This window comes from Camellia sinensis, chromosome 5 (genome assembly GCF_055761805.1).
Source record: "Camellia sinensis isolate YWXY chromosome 5, ASM5576180v1, whole genome shotgun sequence".
NCBI lineage: Eukaryota > Viridiplantae > Streptophyta > Magnoliopsida > Ericales > Theaceae > Camellia > Camellia sinensis.
Genome location: NC_138965.1, coordinates 195,266,229 through 195,286,422, shown reverse-complemented (window position 1 = coordinate 195,286,422; position 20,194 = coordinate 195,266,229). Strand labels below are relative to the sequence as shown.

The following is a 20,194-nucleotide window of genomic DNA, read 5'->3' as shown; positions in this document are numbered from 1 at the left end:
CATATTCAAACGGCCTTTGGCCTAATCATTCATGTTAGACGGCAAACGGCCTTAGGCCCAATTTAGACATATCAAACGTATTAAATGACAAACGGCCTTAGGCCCAATTCAAATAGATTAAACGTATCAAACAACAACCGGCCTTATACAAAATTAGGCATATAGAATACGCATTCATATTTCGAATCAACAAATCCATGAAGCTTATACAGAAGTAGCATTTAGAAAGTAACATACTTAAAAATATCTTTACTAAGATATTACTCACTGTATTCTGTTGGTGGATTTGCCCTCGTGCTTGACCCTACACATTTCATAAACATAATGGGTCACAAACGATTCAATCCGTTCATAACTCATACATCCCTCTTAGGCTTCTTTCTTATTCTTTTAACTCATTTATAATGCTTAATGTATGCCTAAGAGTACTTAGAAATGAAATAAAACGGAAAATAAAACACAAAACATCTTTACAAAATTTCTAAAACAGGGCTCCCCGCTCGAGTGTGGATTCTGCCGCTCGAGCGGACCCCTTTTGGTCGGCAAAAGTACTGGTCGTCTTATTTTTACGCTCGAGCGTGACTTCGGACGCTCGAGCTTGAGAGTCAAAACATGTGACTTATGCTCGAGCGTGACTCTCCCCGCTCGAGCGGACATCAAAGCCTGCAAAAGTACTAGGTGTTCATATTTTACGCTCGAGCAGGATTGACGAATTCTGGGTTTTTCCAGTAACCAATTTGAGCTTCAAACTTGCATTCAAATTAACATAGCTTGCATTTTATTACCCATAACTCTCATACACAACTACTAACATGATACAAACACCAATTTACTGCATTATGAAGCTTAAATCTTATGAATCAATCACATGCAAACCCAAATTATGCCAAACTTACTTCCAATACATTAAATTCATGCATTCAAAACTCACACCTCTATGAATTGCTCTTGCATGTGGGATATAACCTCTATTCTCAAGTTAAATGGTGAAGAGATGATCAAAAGCATGAACTTCAATCAAAATTCAACATGGATTATACACTTTATGCTCAAATATGCAAATTCATAGCAATTTCTTACATGCATGCATTCATTGACTCCAAATTCATCAATTACCACTCAATTCTTGCTCTTGGTCACATATTCTCTTTGAATTCATATAGTTACAACCTCAAACTCATGAATTAAGGGTTGATTACTCACCTAGGAGCTTCAATTCTTCCAATTATAGCCAAATCTTGAGCTAATTCTCTTAGTTTCTTGAATTCTCTTGCAATATCTTCAAGAATGGCTCATTTCTCTCTCTAAATTTGGTTCACCCTCTCTCTCTAGAGTGTAGAATCTGATTTGGGCTCAAAATTATGTGCTTAAGCATGTATGGCTCATTTATATAGGCTTTCCATAATCACACTTAATCAGAACTAATCAATGGCGCTTAATTAATTCGATTTAAACTAATTAATTCATTCGAAATCAGTTTTCAATTAAATTTCACTGTAGGTTCTAAAAATTATGCTAATCACAATGGCGTAGTCAATTTCGGTTTCGGTGGCCGATAAGGCCTTCAGTTTTCAGTTCAAAATACAAATTTTAACAGATTTTCCTATGGTGAACAAATACAAAGCCAAAATCACATATAATCATGCAATTAACACCCAAATTCAAATTAAGCACATAATTCAGATATAATCATGATTAATTAACATAGCACAAGATAAGGTTATCACATTATCCTACCTGTCAAATCTCCTTGTTGAAACAGGGATTTCAAAGGATACTCAGTTAACACCACAATCTTGTGGACTTGAAAGTAGTGATTTAGCTTCTTGGAGGCCATTACAAAAGCCAGTGCCAACTTCTCCATGGGTAGGTATCTGGTCTCTGCATCTGCTAGGGTTTTACTCATGTAGTACAATGCCCTTTGCTCTCCCCTTTTCTTCCCTGATTACACTGCACTCACTGTATGCTCTAAAACTGCCAAGTATAAGAACAGCTCCTCTCCAAGTATTGGATTTGAGAGAGCTGGAGCGGTGGTCAAGTATTTCTTCAAGTTGGCCAAAGCGACTTCGCATTCCTCTATCCATAAGAAGTCTGTGGCTTTCTTTACTAAAGTGAAGAAAGGTTTGCATTTATCAAAACTTCTATTTATGAATCTGTTTAGGGCTGTAGCCCTTCCAGTCAACATCTGCACTTGCTTTGCCGACGTTGGGCTCTTTAACTCCAAGATGGCCTTGATTTGATCCGGGCTTGCCTCAATTCCCTTTCTGGTGACCAAGTATCCCAGGAATTTCCCTAACACAACTCCAAATGCACACTTCGATGCATTAAATCGGAGCCGAAATGTCCTTCGAATATCAAAGACTGTTTTTAGGTTGGCCAAATGATCTTCAGGTTCCTTAGTCTTCACAACCATGTCATGAATGTAAACCTCTACTGTTTTGCCTATTAGATGTCTGAACATCTTAGTCACCAATCTCTGGTAAGTTGTTTCTGCCTTTTTCAACCCAAAAAGCATCACTCTATAGCAATACAGGCCTTTTAGGATAATAAATGCAGTCTTCTCCTCATTTGGGGGGTACATGGCAATCTGATGATACCCTATGTAAGTGTCCAGGAAGCTCATCCTTCCATGCCCTGAAGTGTCATCCACCAATTGGTCAATCTTAGGTAGTGGAAAATTGTCTTTGGGATAAACCTTGTTTAGGCTGGTGAAGTCCACACAAACCCTCAACTTCCTATTCTTTTTCTTCACAATAACCATGTTTGATAACCATGTCGGGTAGTTTACCTCTCGTATGGCTCTGGCCTCCAGAAGTTTATCCACTTCCTATTCTACCACCTCAACATGCATCCACGTCGGCCTTCTTGCTCGCTGGATGACAGGTTTAGCTGACCTGTCCACATTCAATTTATGGTTAGTGACCTCGGGGTCAATGCCAGACATCTCGTACGGTATCCAAGCAAACACCTTAAGAATGTTTCTAATTCCTTTTCCTCTTCCTTGGCCAATCCTGAGCCGAGAAGGAAGAAACGCTCTTCATCCCCTTGCTGGACTAAGATCTTCTTTAGGGTTTTCTCACTTTTCTTGGCTGGTTCTTTGCCGACGTCCTCAAGGACTTCCATGTCCTCATCCTTAATCTCTGCTGCTTCTGCTTCTCGTATGCTGTAGGTGAATTTCATTGCTGCCATGGAGCAATTCTATGCCTGCACTTGATCCCCTCTAACCTCCTCAATTCCATGCTCTGTTGGGAATCGCAACAGCTGGTGCAATGTTGGGGGGACAGCCCCCATTGCATGCAGCCATGGCCTTCCTAGGATAGCATTGTAAGGGGAGGGAGTGTCAATTGTTGTGAACTCAGTTTTTACCTTCTTGGTGCCAGCCTGCACCTCCAAACTTATTGCTCCCAGGGGCCACGTCGACGTTCCATTAAACCCGACCGTTAGACCATTTGATTGTTCCAGATCATCTTGGTGAAGGCCAAGCTCTTTGTAACATCTAACATACATGATGTCACGGGGTGATCAGAATTCGCTTTACCTGGCATTCTCCAATCTAGAGGGATATTACCAAGTCATCGTTGTGTGGATGCTGCACTATCTCTAGGTTGTCTTCAGTAAAGGACACCACTGGTCCCTGACACTCGTCTACCCTAGGTCTCTTCTGCCGGACCTAATACACATGTTGCAAGTGTTTTACCTTCTGAGTTTCCCCATGTATCTCGTTCTCATTGACCTTCGAGTGAATCACATTGATCACTCGAGGTTCACCTGCTTGCGGTTGCGGTGTTGGTGGAGGTGGTGCTGCCGGTACCTATGGTAGTCTCACTTACTCTTCCCTTGTCCTGGTTTTATCTACCAAGTCCCTTAGATGACCTTGTCTTACCAGGTCTTCTAGATGTGCCTTTAGGGCTCTGCACCCTTAAGTTAGATGTTCATCCTCATTGTGGTAGGCAAAGTGTTTCCCCAGACTTCTTTCCAAAAATTCACCTGGAAGTTTCTCTGGTGTTCTATAATAGGGCTGATTCCAGATTATTTCCAAGACTTTGTAAACCGGAATTCGGAATACGGTTGTGACTGCCTGTGCAGTCCTCAATCTTGTCTCTTGCTTGTTGTATCCATTGTTACCTCAGCCTCGCTTCAGCCAGCCGTTTCTCTTCTCTTGTTTCGACGCCTTTGTCCCCAGCATATCTTCCTCAGCTCTTGCATACTTCTCTATCCTGGCCATAAGTTCCTCCATACTCTTTGGTAGTATCTTTGCTAATGATTTTCAGAGCAGACAACCATCTTTCAGGCCATTCTTAAAAGACATGACAGCCACCTCCTGGTTGCATCTTGGTATTCGGTTGAACACCTCATAATACCTTTTGGCATAGGCTCTAAGGCTTTCATCCTCACCAATTCTCAGAGCCATCAGGAGTCCATCCTCAATGGTTGTAGTTTGTTTGTCACAAATCTAGCCACGAACATCTCGGCCAGGCCTTCCCAGCTTTTCACCGTTTCTTTCGACAATTTGTGAAACCAGTCTGATGCAATTTCCCCAAAAGATGAGGAAAATACTTTGCAAAACAATGGCTCGTTCCCAGTGTATAGTGCCATTGAGTTCAGGTACAAGCCGACGTGAAAGTTAGGGTCAGACTTACTGTCGTATATCTAGAATCTGGGCATGTGGAACCTTTTCGGGGCCTCAAACTTGTCCAATTCAACCGAGAACAGCGTTATCGGCTTAACCGGTGATTTTACCTCGGCATCTTGCCGCTTCCTCTGGAGGTAATCCCTCAGATCCTCCTTGGTCCATCCAGGAGCTCGGCTATCAATGGATTTCAGCCTTTTTGGTGCGCTACTCCCGGCGTCATTATGAGTCCTCTTGGACCTCTCTCCGTTCGTTACGTCGAAATAAAGTTCCTTCCCTTGAACATGCCGATGTTCTTTAGGGTCAGCTTCTTTGGTACGATGCGTCCTTTGAGAATCTCCCTTCATTGACTCTCCTCGCCCGACCTCCCTTGAAGGCTGGTGAGAGTGTTCCTTGGTCTTGGTGTGCTGGGGGACTACAGGGACTGTTTTCTGCCCTTTCTTCTGGGCATTGTTTTGGGCCGCTGGAATCGACGTGTCTTATAACGGAAACAATGGCTGCATGACGTTGTTCTACATCATGAAATTGACGACCGATTGCAAGTCCGCCAACTTGTCTGCCATTCCCTTCATCTCTCCATCCCTCCGCAGGTATTTATCTTTCCATACCTAGAGGTCGTTCTCGTTATAATACCCGCCTCGGTCTGCCTTCTTTGGTACGTCGCCCTTCTTGCCGACGCCTTTCTCTCCGGGATTTTGATCCCGAGTTTCTTTATTGTAGTTATCCTCCTCTACGTTAGACTCAATGTGCTTACCACTCCCAGTAGGGATGTCGTTCCCAACCTTTTCTTTCTGTCCGTCGTTGGCCATCTATTCTCTTTTCTTTCCCACAGATGGCACCAAATTGTGTGTGTTTTTTTCTGACCACACTGCCGAATAGATACTTAGTTGGAGAACACCGGCAGAATAGATTGCGCCCGAACGACCTGTTACAGAAAGACAAGACTCCGGCGATGGTTCTTCCACCCGAGGGCACTCCGACGATCAAGTCAATACTCAGTTTATCTCTCAAAGATAATAATTGGTGCTTAACTCACTAGCCAGAATACAAAAAGCGTACCTTAGACCTTCGATGGTGCCTTACTTTTATAGCCAACACTAACCTGATCCCTGTAGAAGTCTAGCTTTAATGGACTCTGGCTCAATTCTTATCCCAGACTCTTCAATAGATAGAAATAAACTTCCTAAGAGCTTAATTCTTATTCAAGCTGAAGTCCTCCCATATTCTGGGACTCTTATCCCTTATCCATTCACCTCGGATTCCGGTATCTCCGCAAATAACCTCCGCCTAGCTAAGATCATCTCGGCGTCATGTCTGGGACATGTGGCACCTCGGTTGGTACTTCGGTGCCACCCTGGCCACGTGTCGTTATTCAAAAAATGTCCCCACAATCTATACTTTCTAAATTCACAAAACCAAAAATATATATACAGATTATATATATATATATATATATAAATTTACAGGTTTAGCCCAAGAAAATAAATGCATATATATATATATATATATATATATGTATATATATATTTGCAGGTTTAATTCAAAGAAAGAAGAAAAAGAAGACAAAGGCATAAAGGTCCATTTGTTTGTTCTATTAACAGAAATTAGCTTGCATTTTAGTCCATAAATCATAAAAGGATTATGTGATTATTTCTAAATGATAAGAAGATAATCTGCACATGCCCAAATCATAAAGAAATAAAGTGAAATTTGCCTTTTGATTTTTCATAAATAATTCAAAGAGTTTACGCATTAAACAATGTGCTTCCTAATGAAATCGTACCCAGTAGTACACAAGAATTCTGTACAATTGAGATCAAATCACTACAACAAAAGACAGATTTGGCGACTAACTTTTTAGTCGCTAAAGGTCCAGTTTTGGTTGCCAAAACCTTTTACCTACTAATTTTTATGGTCGCCACCTTTGTCGTTGAAAGATGGTCGGGGAAAGTAATTGGCAACTAAAAAAATTTTAGTCGCTAAAAGCACGGAATTGGCGACTAATAATTTAGTCGCCAAAAATGTTTCAACTAAATTTAACATGACATTTTCAGTGACTAATATTTTTGGTCGCCGAAACCTAAACTGTTTAGCTACTAAAATTTTAGTCGCCTAAGGTCTAACATTTTCTGTTTGGCTACTAATATTTTAGTCCCCAAAAGCATTTTTCAGCGACTAATATTTTTGTCGCCAAAGCTTAAATTGCTTAGCTACTAACACTTTTGTCGCCTAAGGTCCAATATTTTCTGTTTTGGCTACTAATAGTTTGGTCATCAAAAGTGTTTTTCCTCTTTTTTTTTTTTTTTTTTTTTTTTTTTTTTTTTTTTGGCTACTAAATTATTAGTCACCTAAAGTTTTATTTGTTATGGCTACTAAATATTTAGTCGCCAAAAAAATTGTTTTCATTTAATTCTTTCTTTTAGCTACTAACTATTTAGTCAACAAAAATATTGACTTTATTTTTGGCTACCAATTTTTTATCGCCAAAACATCATTTTATGTTTTTTTTTTTTTTTTTTTAATTTGTCCACACCCACAACCTGTATTGTACATATATTATCACCCATTCAACTACATCCATTTCACTTCCAACCATCTAAAAATTAATACCTTCAAATGTCAATAATTCCATACAAATCAAATACATTCCAATTTAAAATAATAATTCTATACATAACATAAATGATCATAGGGAAATTTCATCCTCTGTGTGCACAAATATATTTACTACTATGCCAAATGACCATTTGGCATGGTACAAAATATCAGTAGACAGATCAGTAGAGCAGCAGATCAGCAGAGCAGCAAGATATTGCATTACAGCAGACAGATAGCAAACACGGACTTGTACAAATTCAGTATAATAAAGACACCAACAATCCTATTTGAGAACATCTAAAAGGGCTGGCGCATATTGGTAGCCTGGCCTTCTTGATGTCCTTCAAGCTCTCACCAAACAGAGCAACCTCCAACACACCTCAGCACTACCTGTGAACACCAATAAGGATAAACAGACCCTATAAGAAACTGTGCTCAGATCTGTAACAAGACTCACTTTATGTAACCTCACAAACTCAACCCACATATAGGCACTCAAGCTCAGCAAAGATTAGATAAGCACAGAGGAGAAGAAGAAAAATAAAAATAAAAAAACTCTCCAAGAATATAGATCTCTCTTACACAAAGTACCAGCTTAGTCACCTGCAGGCACAACAGTTAGAAAAAAATTATAACTGGTACTCACATCACTCAACCTTCAAGTTCACAAATTGATTTTATATTAGACAAGGAAACAGGCACTACATCGTTACACATACTGCATCCAATAGTGGAGCTTTTAGCAAATCCATCGCCCTTCTGTAAAGTCCTTACAAATTAGTAAGAAACCAATGAGAAAAAATATACATATATCCTTATGCATGCTAAAACCCTAGTCATACCTCAAAATTAGAACAACAACACATTTAATTATGAGATCAATTCAAGAGAGTTGATAAATCAATGAAGCCATGTCAAAAGAGTTCAACTGACAGCATATGGCAGAGGATTGCTCCACCAGACCCAAGTTTAAAGTATTCCAAATCATTTAGTTATGTGAGTAAACATTCTATTTTCCTTCACAGTGCTTACTTGAACAACTCAAGTCTAAATTAAACTCATGTTCCTCAATGCCAATATGTCAAAAACATGGCTTCTATTAATTTATGGTCTTCTTTTTAAACAGTAAAATCAGTTTCCTAAAATGATTAAATCACACCCCTTGGTCAAAAAAACTCCCATTTTGTATAGATCCAACTGTGAGATCATGAAAAATAAAGTCATTGTAAGAACTCAAAAAAAGTTTGGTGAAACAACAAGGTGGATAGTATGTAACTTCTTCTAACCTTTCGAATCAAAATTGAACTTGAATGCTCCAACATTACTTTATGTCGAAACATGAGAGAAATCTATTGAATTTGTTCATTTGTTACAACTTCATTGTATCATTTGTATACCTCTAATTTGTTCATCGGTTGGCTCATTTTATTTTTTTGGACATTTTAGAAAAATCTATTGAATTGGGCATTCAAATATGCACAATAATCATAAGGGAAACATAATTTAGAAGTCCTTGAACTAAATACAATACATAATTAATATAAAGAAACTTCCAAACGTGAAAAAGAGAAATCTCAACAAATATACGGAAAGTATAGAGGTTCTAACCAATTAATAGATATTTTAATCACTTTGTTTTGATGCAACTTTGTTTTGTAGCTTATGAGATAGAAATAGTATAAATAGTTAGAAAAAAATTAGTAATCTAGAACCTAAGAAAGGGGAGACTTTTAGATCTTAATTTTTTATTTTGAACTGTCAGTTTGAAAAAAAGTTACACCAAACATATTATAGTCTAACAATACATTTTAAAAATATATAGAAAAAGCACAAAAAATGTAATCCATCTGTAAAATGGATAAACCCAAAACCTCAACAACTGAGACAATAATACCGTCAAACACCAACACCCTTTTGGAAGATTAATTTGTAAATACTAATGTAGTAATTAGACAAATGGATTAGTTATGTACTATTGCTATCAAATATGAATCAACCATAGGTCTCTCTATGTGATCAATAAATTCCAGATGTTCATGGAAGGAGTGACATGAAGGGTGATGAGTGAGTGAACTACTTTCTTGTCTATGATTCCAGATGTAGAAAAAAGATGATTTCCAATGTTTTGTAATCAATTTTTCATTCCTTCTTCCCACCATCGTCTAGTCTTCCCACCCCTAGCTATCAAAAACAATCTCCATTACGTGTTACAAATACATTAATGTAAATCATGAAAAATAATGAGGCTACTAAACCAATACATTCAAAATTAGTTACCCATATTATTGAGTACTAAATTTGTAATTTGTTTTCTATCACGCTTCCTAAACATGGGTGGTTAGATAAAGCTACCATTGAAGAAACATCCAACTTTTCCATGAGTAGTCCAAAAGAACAAGAAAGTAGAGTTTTTTAGCCAGACAAACATAAAAGCGTAATAGTAAAAGTTTGAAATTCATTTGGTTCCTAAAATTTTCTCAGCATACAAACAAGAGGTTCAAAAACTAAATAAAATTTAGCAAACAATCTAAAGAAATGTTCAGATCAAGTTTTAAAGCCAAAGCGAATCAAGATTTAAGTTTCTTTATTAGCAAAGAAAAGCTTTTTTGAATCAAAACATTACAATACAAAATAGAGTACATAAAGAGAAACATCAAATAATACAAAGCCATGTGTAATGAAGCAGAGTAGAGAACTAAACTAGACAAATGGCTGAACTTGTTTGTATTTCAAGACCAAAACAGAACAAATGAAAGTAAGATATATGCCCTCAAAAGCAAAAACACACCAAACCTCCCAAACGCATCTTATTCATAGGCTAATAATAAAGTTAAGTGCTTAATTAACAAGATAGATGGTAATTTGCAAGCATCTTATTCAACCCAAGTGGTATTTCCAAACTTTCTCCATGAAACCGATTAAGTAATTAAACTGGTAGCATATGAGTATGGTGGTGGTGGTGCTATATCACGTAAAACCATATCCCATAGCTAACTATCAAAAACAATAGGGAGATGTGCATCCAATTTACAGCTTCATCCAAGAAACCATAACTTGAAGACACAAAACAAAACTTTAAAAACCAGCAAAATAAAACAAAAAATTGTTTATATAAAAGTTTAGAATATTTATTTATTTATTTTTAAAATAAAAGGAAAGGAACTATAAACAATAAAAGATCAACCAGCAGTGTGACTCAACAATGACAGTGCCTACAAACAACCAAACATTACTCACTAATTTACAACAGAATTACAGTAAAAAGATGTACAGCATTAACATTTCAACAGTACAATGAGCATCACAGTACAAACAAAACCCAAATCTCTTACAACTCACACATTAAGCTAATATATTTCTAAAATCAAATTAAGCTCATGAGCTTGAATTTGGGATTTTTGTCTAGAAATTAACACAAACCCTATAGCAAGTGTAGGAAATCAATACAAAATGAACACAAAAATCTGGATTTTGAGCTAAGAAATCAACACAAAATCAAACAACAAAAATCATACAAAACCCTAGAGCTACGTGTGAGAAATGGGGAAATAGAGGAAGGGAGGGAGGAGGAGAGAGAGAGAGAGAGAGAGCGAGATCGACAGAGAGGGATCAAGACTGAGAGCGACAGAGAGGGAGATGTTGGGATCTGGGATCCCGCCCAAGACCTTATAGAAATCATTTCAAGCAGAAAAACACACCCACACACAAGGAGACACAATATTTTACGTGGTTCGGCCCAATGCCTACGTCCACGGGAGAGTAACCGGTTATCACTATACCAATGAGGAGATTACAGAAAGATTACAATAGAGGAGGAGCTCACACTCTCCTCACTCAGCCACTCACCCGTCTCCCTCGCTCACACCGAGAGAGACGGTCTCTCCGCCTCACATCTCTCACTCTCTTTGTTGTCTCACGGTTTGCTCACATTTTGCTCTCTCCTCTCAACCTCCATTTATAGGTGAGGGAGTAGGTGGGAGAGCCTTTGGGCAGCCTCCATCCTTGACTCTTCAAGATGGTTGGTGGCCTTCCATTGTTGACCAAGGTGTGTTCCCATGGAAGAGCATCACCTTCTTCACATGGGGTGAATTCAACAAATCACCCCCTCAACCCATGTGAAGTGATCCACTGCATACACTGCTGCTAATCTTGTCACGCCCAAATTCAACATAGTCTGCATCTCTTCACTGGGACGCTGCATCCCCTGAAGCTAGAGATAAAACACCAGAGATACAAGAGGAGGAGGGAATCCGACATCCTCAACTCAACTCACACCACTCTCTGATTTGGAGAGAGCCACTGCTCCTATCTCCCACAGATCTCTTCCATGCTTCCTGTCTCGGATGTCTATACCTGCTATCCTTGAACTTGCGCAACCAAGATATCCGACACCCCCTGATTGGATGTCCTGCACCCCCTGCTGGGATGCCCTTGACTATCATGCATTACCTCGCAGGACCAGTCATTGGAGCAATAGAAAACTCGTTGTTTATCTCATCAACGTCCTCTGTCTTCTTTGCTCGGAGCTTTTCCTCTGAACTTTCAGCCTTTGCCCTCTGCACTTCTGAACAACCTCCTGGCGTTTCCACATACGCTTGTTGTCTGTGCCTTTGCAATCCCTGATTTGCTGTCCAGTAGATTGATGGTTGACAGTAGCTCCATCTGTCAAAGCATCGTCAGCTATGCAATTCCTTGCATAGTGCCCGTACCCATGGCTTCTGGTCTCCTTGCGTCGAGCTCGCCTGAGAGATCCGCATCAACTCTATCATCTGCTGCCATGGAACTAAAGAAACCACCATAGAGAAATAAGACTTGCCACTCCTTGGCACGCACTCTTGCGTTTTACCTGTCTCAATTTCTCTGTCTGGAAGTTCCTGTGAACTGTCAACAACCCGCTGCTGCACACTCTTCTCGCGCCTCTGTACGACACTCTAGCGTACCCTTGCACTGTTGCACGTCTGCAATTGTACTTCTGCGCTTAGTATGCTCCTCTGCAACTATTGTTCTACATGTCCACATACCATTAGTACCTTCTCGTTTACAGTAGCTCCAACAGCCACAGTATTTCCCTGAGCCTGTACTGGTTGCCAAATCATCTATCCGTCGATGAATGGTCTTCTCTTTTGATTGAACCAGATCCTCCGAATACCTCAACAAACCAGGAAAGTTCCCAGGAAAGACTGGTGGGGTCACAACCGGTCCCACTTAAGAACCAGTCTCCTTAGACAGTGTCTTTTTGACAGAACTTTCCTAGACCTTTGATCTTGAGATAATCATGTCTGCAATCCTCTGATCGCCCCTGACCAATCCTGATCTCCCTCAATCTGCCATTTGATCAAGCCTGATCTCCTCTGGTCTTCAATGATCTATCTCAATCTGTATCTGGTTGTCCAATCGGGTCAGAATCTGCCCATTCTAACCTCTTCAGTGAATTCGCAGCGTTCCACAATATCCGGCAACCTTCCTTCGAGTATTGAAGATGACAAACTCCCATGTTTTGACAATCTTTCCAAACCGTTCAGAATTTCACTATTCTGACCTCGCGGTTGCGTCCGGAGCGGTCCGTTTAGCTAGGACCAACCTTCGCTGCACTTCCAGGGACCTCACTGAAAAACTATCCCCGAAAGCTGGGCCACACCACAATTTTCTGAAAATGTTGGGCCAAATTGCAATTTTCAGAAGTTCAGGGAATATTCCGTGTTCCAACAGAATATTCCGTCCACTGTCTCTAACGCCGTCTGCCACTTTAATCTGCCTTCTTTTTACAGAAACTCCGTCTCCAAAATCTGACCGTACGGATGTGTCCGGAATACTCCAAATAGTCGGAAACCACTATTGGATCACCAAAAACGGACTCCAAATGGCTTAGATCTAGCCAAAACATTTTGTACGCCTCAGATCTGCGGCTGCACCGTAGCCGCGAAACACAGGATGCTTCCTCCTGCGGATGACGTGGCTGCTGACGTGTCTGCTGACGTGGCACGCGCGTGCCACACACGCGCCTCCCCCACTCGTCTTCTTCCTTCTTCCGCGCGTGGAGCGCGTGCGTGAGACTGGGACCACGCGCCGGTTGCCTGAACGGCGCGTGGCGGCGCGTGCAGCGACTGGGCTTCACTCTCCTTATTCAGGTAGCGCGTGAGGGCGCGTGGATGCTCCTATGGATGTCTGCTTTATATGGTTGGACTCCTCGTCTCGAGCCCTTACTCCTGGTATGCTCAAAATCGGATTTCGAGCAACTTGATTTCTGGGCAGTTTCGGACAACACGCTGTTTTTGTTCCGAAACGCCACCGACGAGGCTCTGATACCACTTGTTGGGATCTGGGATCCCGCCCAAGACCTTATAGAAATCATTTCAAGCAGAAAAACACACCCACACACAAGGAGACACAATATTTTACGTGGTTCGGCCCAATGCCTACGTCCACGGGAGAGTAACCGGTTATCACTATACCAATGAGGAGATTACAGAAAGATTACAATAGAGGAGGAGCTCACACTCTCCTCACTCAGCCACTCACCCGTCTCCCTCGCTCACACCGAGAGAGACGGTCTCTCCGCCTCACATCTCTCACTCTCTTTGTTGTCTCACGGTTTGCTCACATTTTGCTCTCTCCTCTCAACCTCCATTTATAGGTGAGGGAGTAGGTAGGAGAGCCTTTGGGCAGCCTCCATCCTTGACTCTTCAAGATGGTTGGTGGCCTTCCATTGTTGACCAAGGTGTGTTCCCATGGAAGAGCATCACCTTCTTCACATGGGGTGAATTCAACAGGAGAGACCGAGAGCAACAGGGCGGAAGAAAAATACCTGTGAGTAAGTGACGCTGGTGATTTGCAGGTGGCGATGTGCGCTGGTGGCAAGCGTCGGTGGTAAGAGGGGGGTGAGGTTTGGTGAGAGCAAAAAGTGTTTGAGACAGAATAGTGTATATCGTGTGTGTGAGAGAGACAGAACATACAGTGTATATATATTGGGCGCCAAAATCAATTGTTTTTCCTCTTTAAAAAAAAAAATCAACCTTTAGCAACTAAATTATTTTTTTGTCGCCAAATAGTGCTGAATAACGACTAAAATTGTTATGCAGCCAATGATTAATTGATAGCTACTAATATATTGGTAGCCAAAAGTATCATTTGACAACTAATTTTTTTTTTCGTCGGCAAAAATTAAATATACGGCTACTTAATTTTTTTGTCACCAAAAGGTGTAAAAAATGTCTATAATATTTGGCAACTAAACTATATTTTTGTCAGCAATTAACCTTAATCAACGACTAAACCTACAATTAGTAGTGTAAAATATAAACTTTTGGCGACTAATTATTATTTAGTAGCCGATTACTATATATTTAGTGACTAAATTTTGTTTTAGTCGCCAAAAAGACAATATATCGCGACTGAATTCAAATAGTAGCTGAACTGTGAATCTTTGGCGACTGATTTTTTTTTAGTCTCCAAAAGGGATATTTTTGGAGACTAAATTTGTTTTGGTCGCCAAATATATATTTTCTAGTAGTAAATGGTTACAAATTTGCTTGTATATATCAATGGGTGTGTGATTTTGATTTAAAATAATATATATTGTGTTTTGTTTAAATAAAGATGTTATTTTTTTAATAATTATTTAAGTTGTTTTAACTCACTCAACTATATATGTCCTGATGTCTCTTTTCAAATCCCCCAATGCTCGAGTCCTGTTTCCACTTTGGCCATCACTTTTAATATATGTGGTTTTTTTTTTTTTTTCTTTTTATGAAACCGCTTTTTTTGGGCTTTTTTTTAAGATAAAAGACATCTCAATTAATTTAGTTTCAAAAAGCCTTTCAGAAGAGGCACGTGGCTCAATAAAGACATACCATAATTTCTTGTTCTTCTTGTTCTTCTTCTTTTTTTTGACAATATTATCCTTCAATGTATATATATATATATATTTGAAAATTCAATCTCATATATTTGAGTCAATGAAGGCGATTTCCGAAATCAATGAAATCTAAAGATTTAGCTGCCGAAGATCTCGTTGTTGATCAACAATAGACTATTTTGCAGACAACGATCTCACCGAATTTGCCACATGTTCTCTGGCAATCTCGAAATTTGTATCAACGAGAGCTTACATTCCAAATTTATATAATCTATATCTGATTTTGAGAGTTTCATTGAAATTGAGAGTGTTGATCGAGTTTTAGAGGTTTTGCTTCGATCACGTGTTTGATTATTATTTGAATTCGATCAAGTATGTTGATTTGTTGATTAATTATTTTTATTTGTTTTTTTTTTTGATTTATTTTTATCGTGTATGATTTGATTTTATTTGATAGAATGAGAGAAAAATTTTATTCTGGTACTATGTGCTTTGTTTTTATTTGTTAGAATGAGAGTAAAATTTTACTCTTATATTTATGTACTCTGTTTTTGTTTGATAACACCAGAGTAAAATTTGACTCTAGTGTTATGTGCTTTATTTTTATTTGATAAAATGAGAGTAAAATTTTATTTTATTTTTATATATTTTATTTTTGTTTAATAGAATAACAGTAAAATTTATTTCTAATGTTGTGTTTTTGTGTTTTAAACAATGAAATAGTGGGAAGGGAGAGAAACCGTTTAATCGTTTCATATTTATCCATTTACATGGAAGGATATTTCAATCTTCTAATTATATTTTTTAAAATTTGAGGGAGTTTTGAGGTTATCGTTTTATGTCGTGCGCCTCAAAAAAAACGAGGCAAAAAATCCCTAATATATATAGCATTGACCCAACGACAAAAGATGGCTTTGCCGTGCACGTAACGAAGTGTCGGAAATTGAATTCCAAATTGTCTTATCTTTATTGAAGTATGCAAGAAGCTTCATCCTCCGAAGGACCTCGATATTCTTTGACTTTTCTAAAATGTCTTCTTTTTTTTTTTTAAGGATAAATTATGGGGTCGTTTAAAAAGTTAGTTATTTTAGTTTTGATTGTTTTAATAAGTTAAAATATTTATGTTTAGAAAAAGAGTTAATTTTTTTTTTTAATTTGATGTAATATTTATGAGAAAAAAATAAAATAATTATAAATTTGATGTGATATTTTATTTTATTAATTATTTTAATATATATTTTTTTCTTTTTATAGATTTTAACCCAAAAAGCTTAAAAAAATCTTTTGCCAAACACCCCCTATAAATATTTGATTACAAAAAAAAAAAAAAATCCCATAAATACATCACCTAAGGTTTGATTAAAATACAAATCACCTCATGTAGTTCTGAAAATTATATTTCACCCCTTGACGTTTCTAATTTCATAACAAATCGCTCATTTTATTAATAAATTATCAAGCCAATTAACAATTTTTAATGATGTTAGAAAAATGTTTTAATTAATAATTTAGATAATTTTATTATAATTTCGGAGAGCAATTATGAAGTTTATTTTTTTAGTTAATTCAGCTAAATAAAAATTTTTAACAAAGGGGCATTTTTCATTTTCTAAACTATAGGAGTAATTTGTACTTTAAGAAAATCTCATGGGGTGTATTCATAATTTAACCATTTTTTACGGTAGATTAGAAAGAAAATTAGTGAAACATCCATCTTCAACTTTTAGTAGTAGAAGATGTCCTATATATTTTTTCTTATCAATTAAAATTTTTCAATAATATTATTAGAGAAATTTCAGCTTGTCACAGAGAAGGGCTGACATTTCTATGTGAAGACAAATTCCTATGTGCTGAATTTTCTCTATGTCGAAATTTCTCTATAAAAATGTTGAGGGACCCCACTATTATAAAATATTGCATGTCTTTTAATCTAATAAAATATTAATATGAGGGATAATTCCAAATTACAATACACTTATGATGTTTGTTTAAAATATGAATTATCTCTGTAATTTGGAAAATTACATCTCACCCCTAAAATTTCTAATTTTATAACAAATAATCTCTTTTATTAATAAATCATCAAGTTAATTAACAAGTTCTAATGATATCAAAAATTTATTTTGATTAATAATTCAGGTAATTTAATTATTGTATAGGAGAGTAGTTAGAAATTTTATTTTTGTAATTAATTCTGTTAAATAAAATATTATAATAATTAGATATTTATAATTTTCAAATTACATGAACAAATTATATTTTAAACAAAATTCATGGGTATATTTATAATTTATTTTAATTTTTTTTATAATAAAATATTCATTAAAATAAAAAGCATATATCAGTCAAATGTCGTTTGCGACCGATGACGAAATTTCCATGTACTACCGTATTTGAATTCAACACGCCATTTATCGTATTTTATTACTAAACACAAGCCTAAAAAATAAATAAAAACACGATGCTTAGCTTGTGTCTCTAGTCCATTATTTTTATGTATAGATTATTTATTAAAAAAATTATTCATAAAAATATTAGATTAGATTAATTTAATAATTATAGTAGATAGATGATTTAATGCTTTTGTTTTATTTAAAAAAAGAAAAGAAAAAAAGACAAGTATAATTTTAAAATTAAATCTTTCATTTTTTAAAAATAAATATAATTAAATCATAAGATTACAACTATTAGATCAAATTATTTTATTATTTTATGAATATATATGATTTACACACAAAAATTGAAAAAATCAATGGATCAAATTATTTAAATAGAATCATTAGAAGTCTTATCTGTCTGAATAAATTATGTGGTCATACTTTCATGTATATAAATACACATGACAACAAACATGGCGCTCCAAATACAAATCATAAGCTAGGAAGACTAGACAGAGCAAAGGAATTATTTTATTTTATTTTTTAGGGAGGGGGGAGAGATGTATGTGGCAAGGCCTCTTTCATACTACCTAAGATCTCCTGAATATCTTTCATTACCACCAGAGGGTCCAAACTCTGGTTATTTGGTAATCCAAGACGAAGAATCCGAGACTACTACTAGTTTCGGATTGTGTAAGAATCGGTATCTAATCAATCTGCCTTTCCCTCAGAACAAGAACCTCACTGTTCAAGACTCGTCCGGTACTGTTTTTTATGATGCTACCTTTGTTCCAGTTCTAAATCAGCCACTGTCTTCCAATCTGTATTATGCAATAAAGCTACATGGGTCTCGTAAAGGGTATGTATACTATGCAATACCTTCATTGTCTTGCTTGCCAATTGACATAATTTGTTTATGCTCGGTCTGAACATCGTATAACAGTGTTAAATTTAGATGGTAAGTGTGGTTGGTGATGGGCAATAATTAAGGTCTTCTCAAGGGTCAAACATAGCTCTGCCCAGGTACAATTATTCATGAAATTAGGATCAATATTGAATAAGTAATTTTAATGAAGAGAATATGCCCAACTGCATCATCATATTTTTATACCCAACAAATGTCTAATTAATGATGATATATATTTTGAAAGTAAAAATCGATATTGTACTATACACTTTGGACGAATTTTCTCAATTACTAGTTGCATGTTAGAATCTGAATCTGTCCCTGGATTGGAACGTATTACTAGGTTTATCTTACTACTTGATTTCGATTGCCTTCATAGGGAAGCATATGCTTGTTCAAGGGAGGAAGACATGCGTACCTGTTGTTTTTGCAACTGCATTCGAGACGTTGATCCAAGACCACTAGATCCTAATGACATATATCAGCAATTTCAGATCATTCCTTATGCAACAGCTTGCAGAAGTGGTGGTACATTTTGTGCTACATCAATTTTACCAGATGCTTTTCCTCCGTACTTCTTAAGAACAAAAGGGTGGGAAATTTATACCAAAACACCCAAAAACTATGAACTAGGTGAAGCGCTAGGCATCAATACTGCCCTCCGTTCCAGCCTTCCAGCATTCGATTTCCCACTATCCTACAAGAGCTCAGAAGCCATTGTTGTGGGGAAGTGGTATTGTCCTTTCATGTTTATCAAAGACGGAACACTGAGAGATCAGATGAAAATATCAATGTTCTATGAGATGACACTTGAGCAAAGATGGGAGCAAATATTCACTTGTGAAAATGGTTACAATCAAGGGAACGTTGTGTCAGTGGATGTTGCAGTCCAAAGAGAAATAGTCAGTGTGGCGGGTAGAGAAGCGGTGTGGGATGAGAATAATGTGGCCAATGGGGTGATTCGGTTTACGAGCTTTGGTGGTGTAGGAGAAGAGGTGAATATTGGGTTGAGCTCGCTAATCGTTGATCGTATGAAATGGGAGCAAGAGAGAGGAGGGTGGCTTGGCGGCGAAAAAAGGCAAGTGACGGTGAATAAAACAGAGGAGTATGCAGGGATTGGTGGGTGGAGTAGGTTTGGTTGCTATGTGCTGGTTGAGAGGTTTGTGTTGAAAAGAATGGATGGAAGTGTGGTATTAACCTATGATTTCAAGCACACTCATGTGCTTAGGAGCAAATGGGAATGAAAGAGTTTGGAATTCTTACAAACTTCCATTTATCTTTATCATCTTATGTGTATATGATGTTGTTTGATTCTATGCTTGTATTTTATTTTAATTTTTTGAAACGAGGAGAGGAATAAGAAAATTTGAACGAGCTTGTCTTGATTTCTTTTCTGTATATATAATATGACCTTGTTTGTATTGTTTGAATGCTTCTGTTGGATCATGGAATTCATTTTCTTTGTTTATCTTCCTGATCGAAACTAATTTTTCTTGGAAGAATAAAGTAGTCTTTCCACTAATTTATTATCTTTTGAGAATAAAAAGAATAATGTTATATGCACCAATTAGTATATTAACTAATGTATTAACAAATAATGTGATACAATTTTAGATGTTTTGAGTATTTGTAATTTGTATAATAGGTGAGATCAGTAATAACGTCATAACATTAATTGGCACACTAATTAGTATATATAACACCATCAAAATAAATATTTAGATACGGAAAACCTTTTATTGAATATGTAACACCAACAAGGTTAACCAATCCCAACATGCATTTAGGATTAGAAATCCCAAGTTTAATGGCCAAGAAGCTACACA

General features: G+C 37.2%; 1 protein-coding gene and 1 long non-coding RNA gene across 2 annotated transcripts; one reads left to right on the top strand and one right to left on the bottom strand.

Annotated features, from left to right (window-relative positions):
- Nucleotides 1-7,210: 7,210 nt before the first annotated feature.
- On the bottom strand, nt 7,211-14,197 carry LOC114266835 (uncharacterized). The gene is made up of 2 exons (XR_003630782.2): nt 14,034-14,197; nt 7,211-7,618 (listed from the first exon to the last, which is right to left on the bottom strand). It is a non-coding gene; the product is annotated as an uncharacterized LOC114266835 (long non-coding RNA).
- Nucleotides 14,198-17,883: 3,686 nt separating this feature from the next.
- LOC114266827 (uncharacterized) lies at nt 17,884-19,798 on the top strand. The gene is made up of 2 exons (XM_082871000.1): nt 17,884-18,320; nt 18,748-19,798. The coding sequence occupies exons 1-2, from the start codon at nt 18,022-18,024 to the stop codon at nt 19,610-19,612; spliced, it is 1,164 nt and encodes a 387-aa protein (XP_082727126.1). The 5' UTR covers nt 17,884-18,021; the 3' UTR covers nt 19,613-19,798.
- Nucleotides 19,799-20,194: the final 396 nt, after the last annotated feature.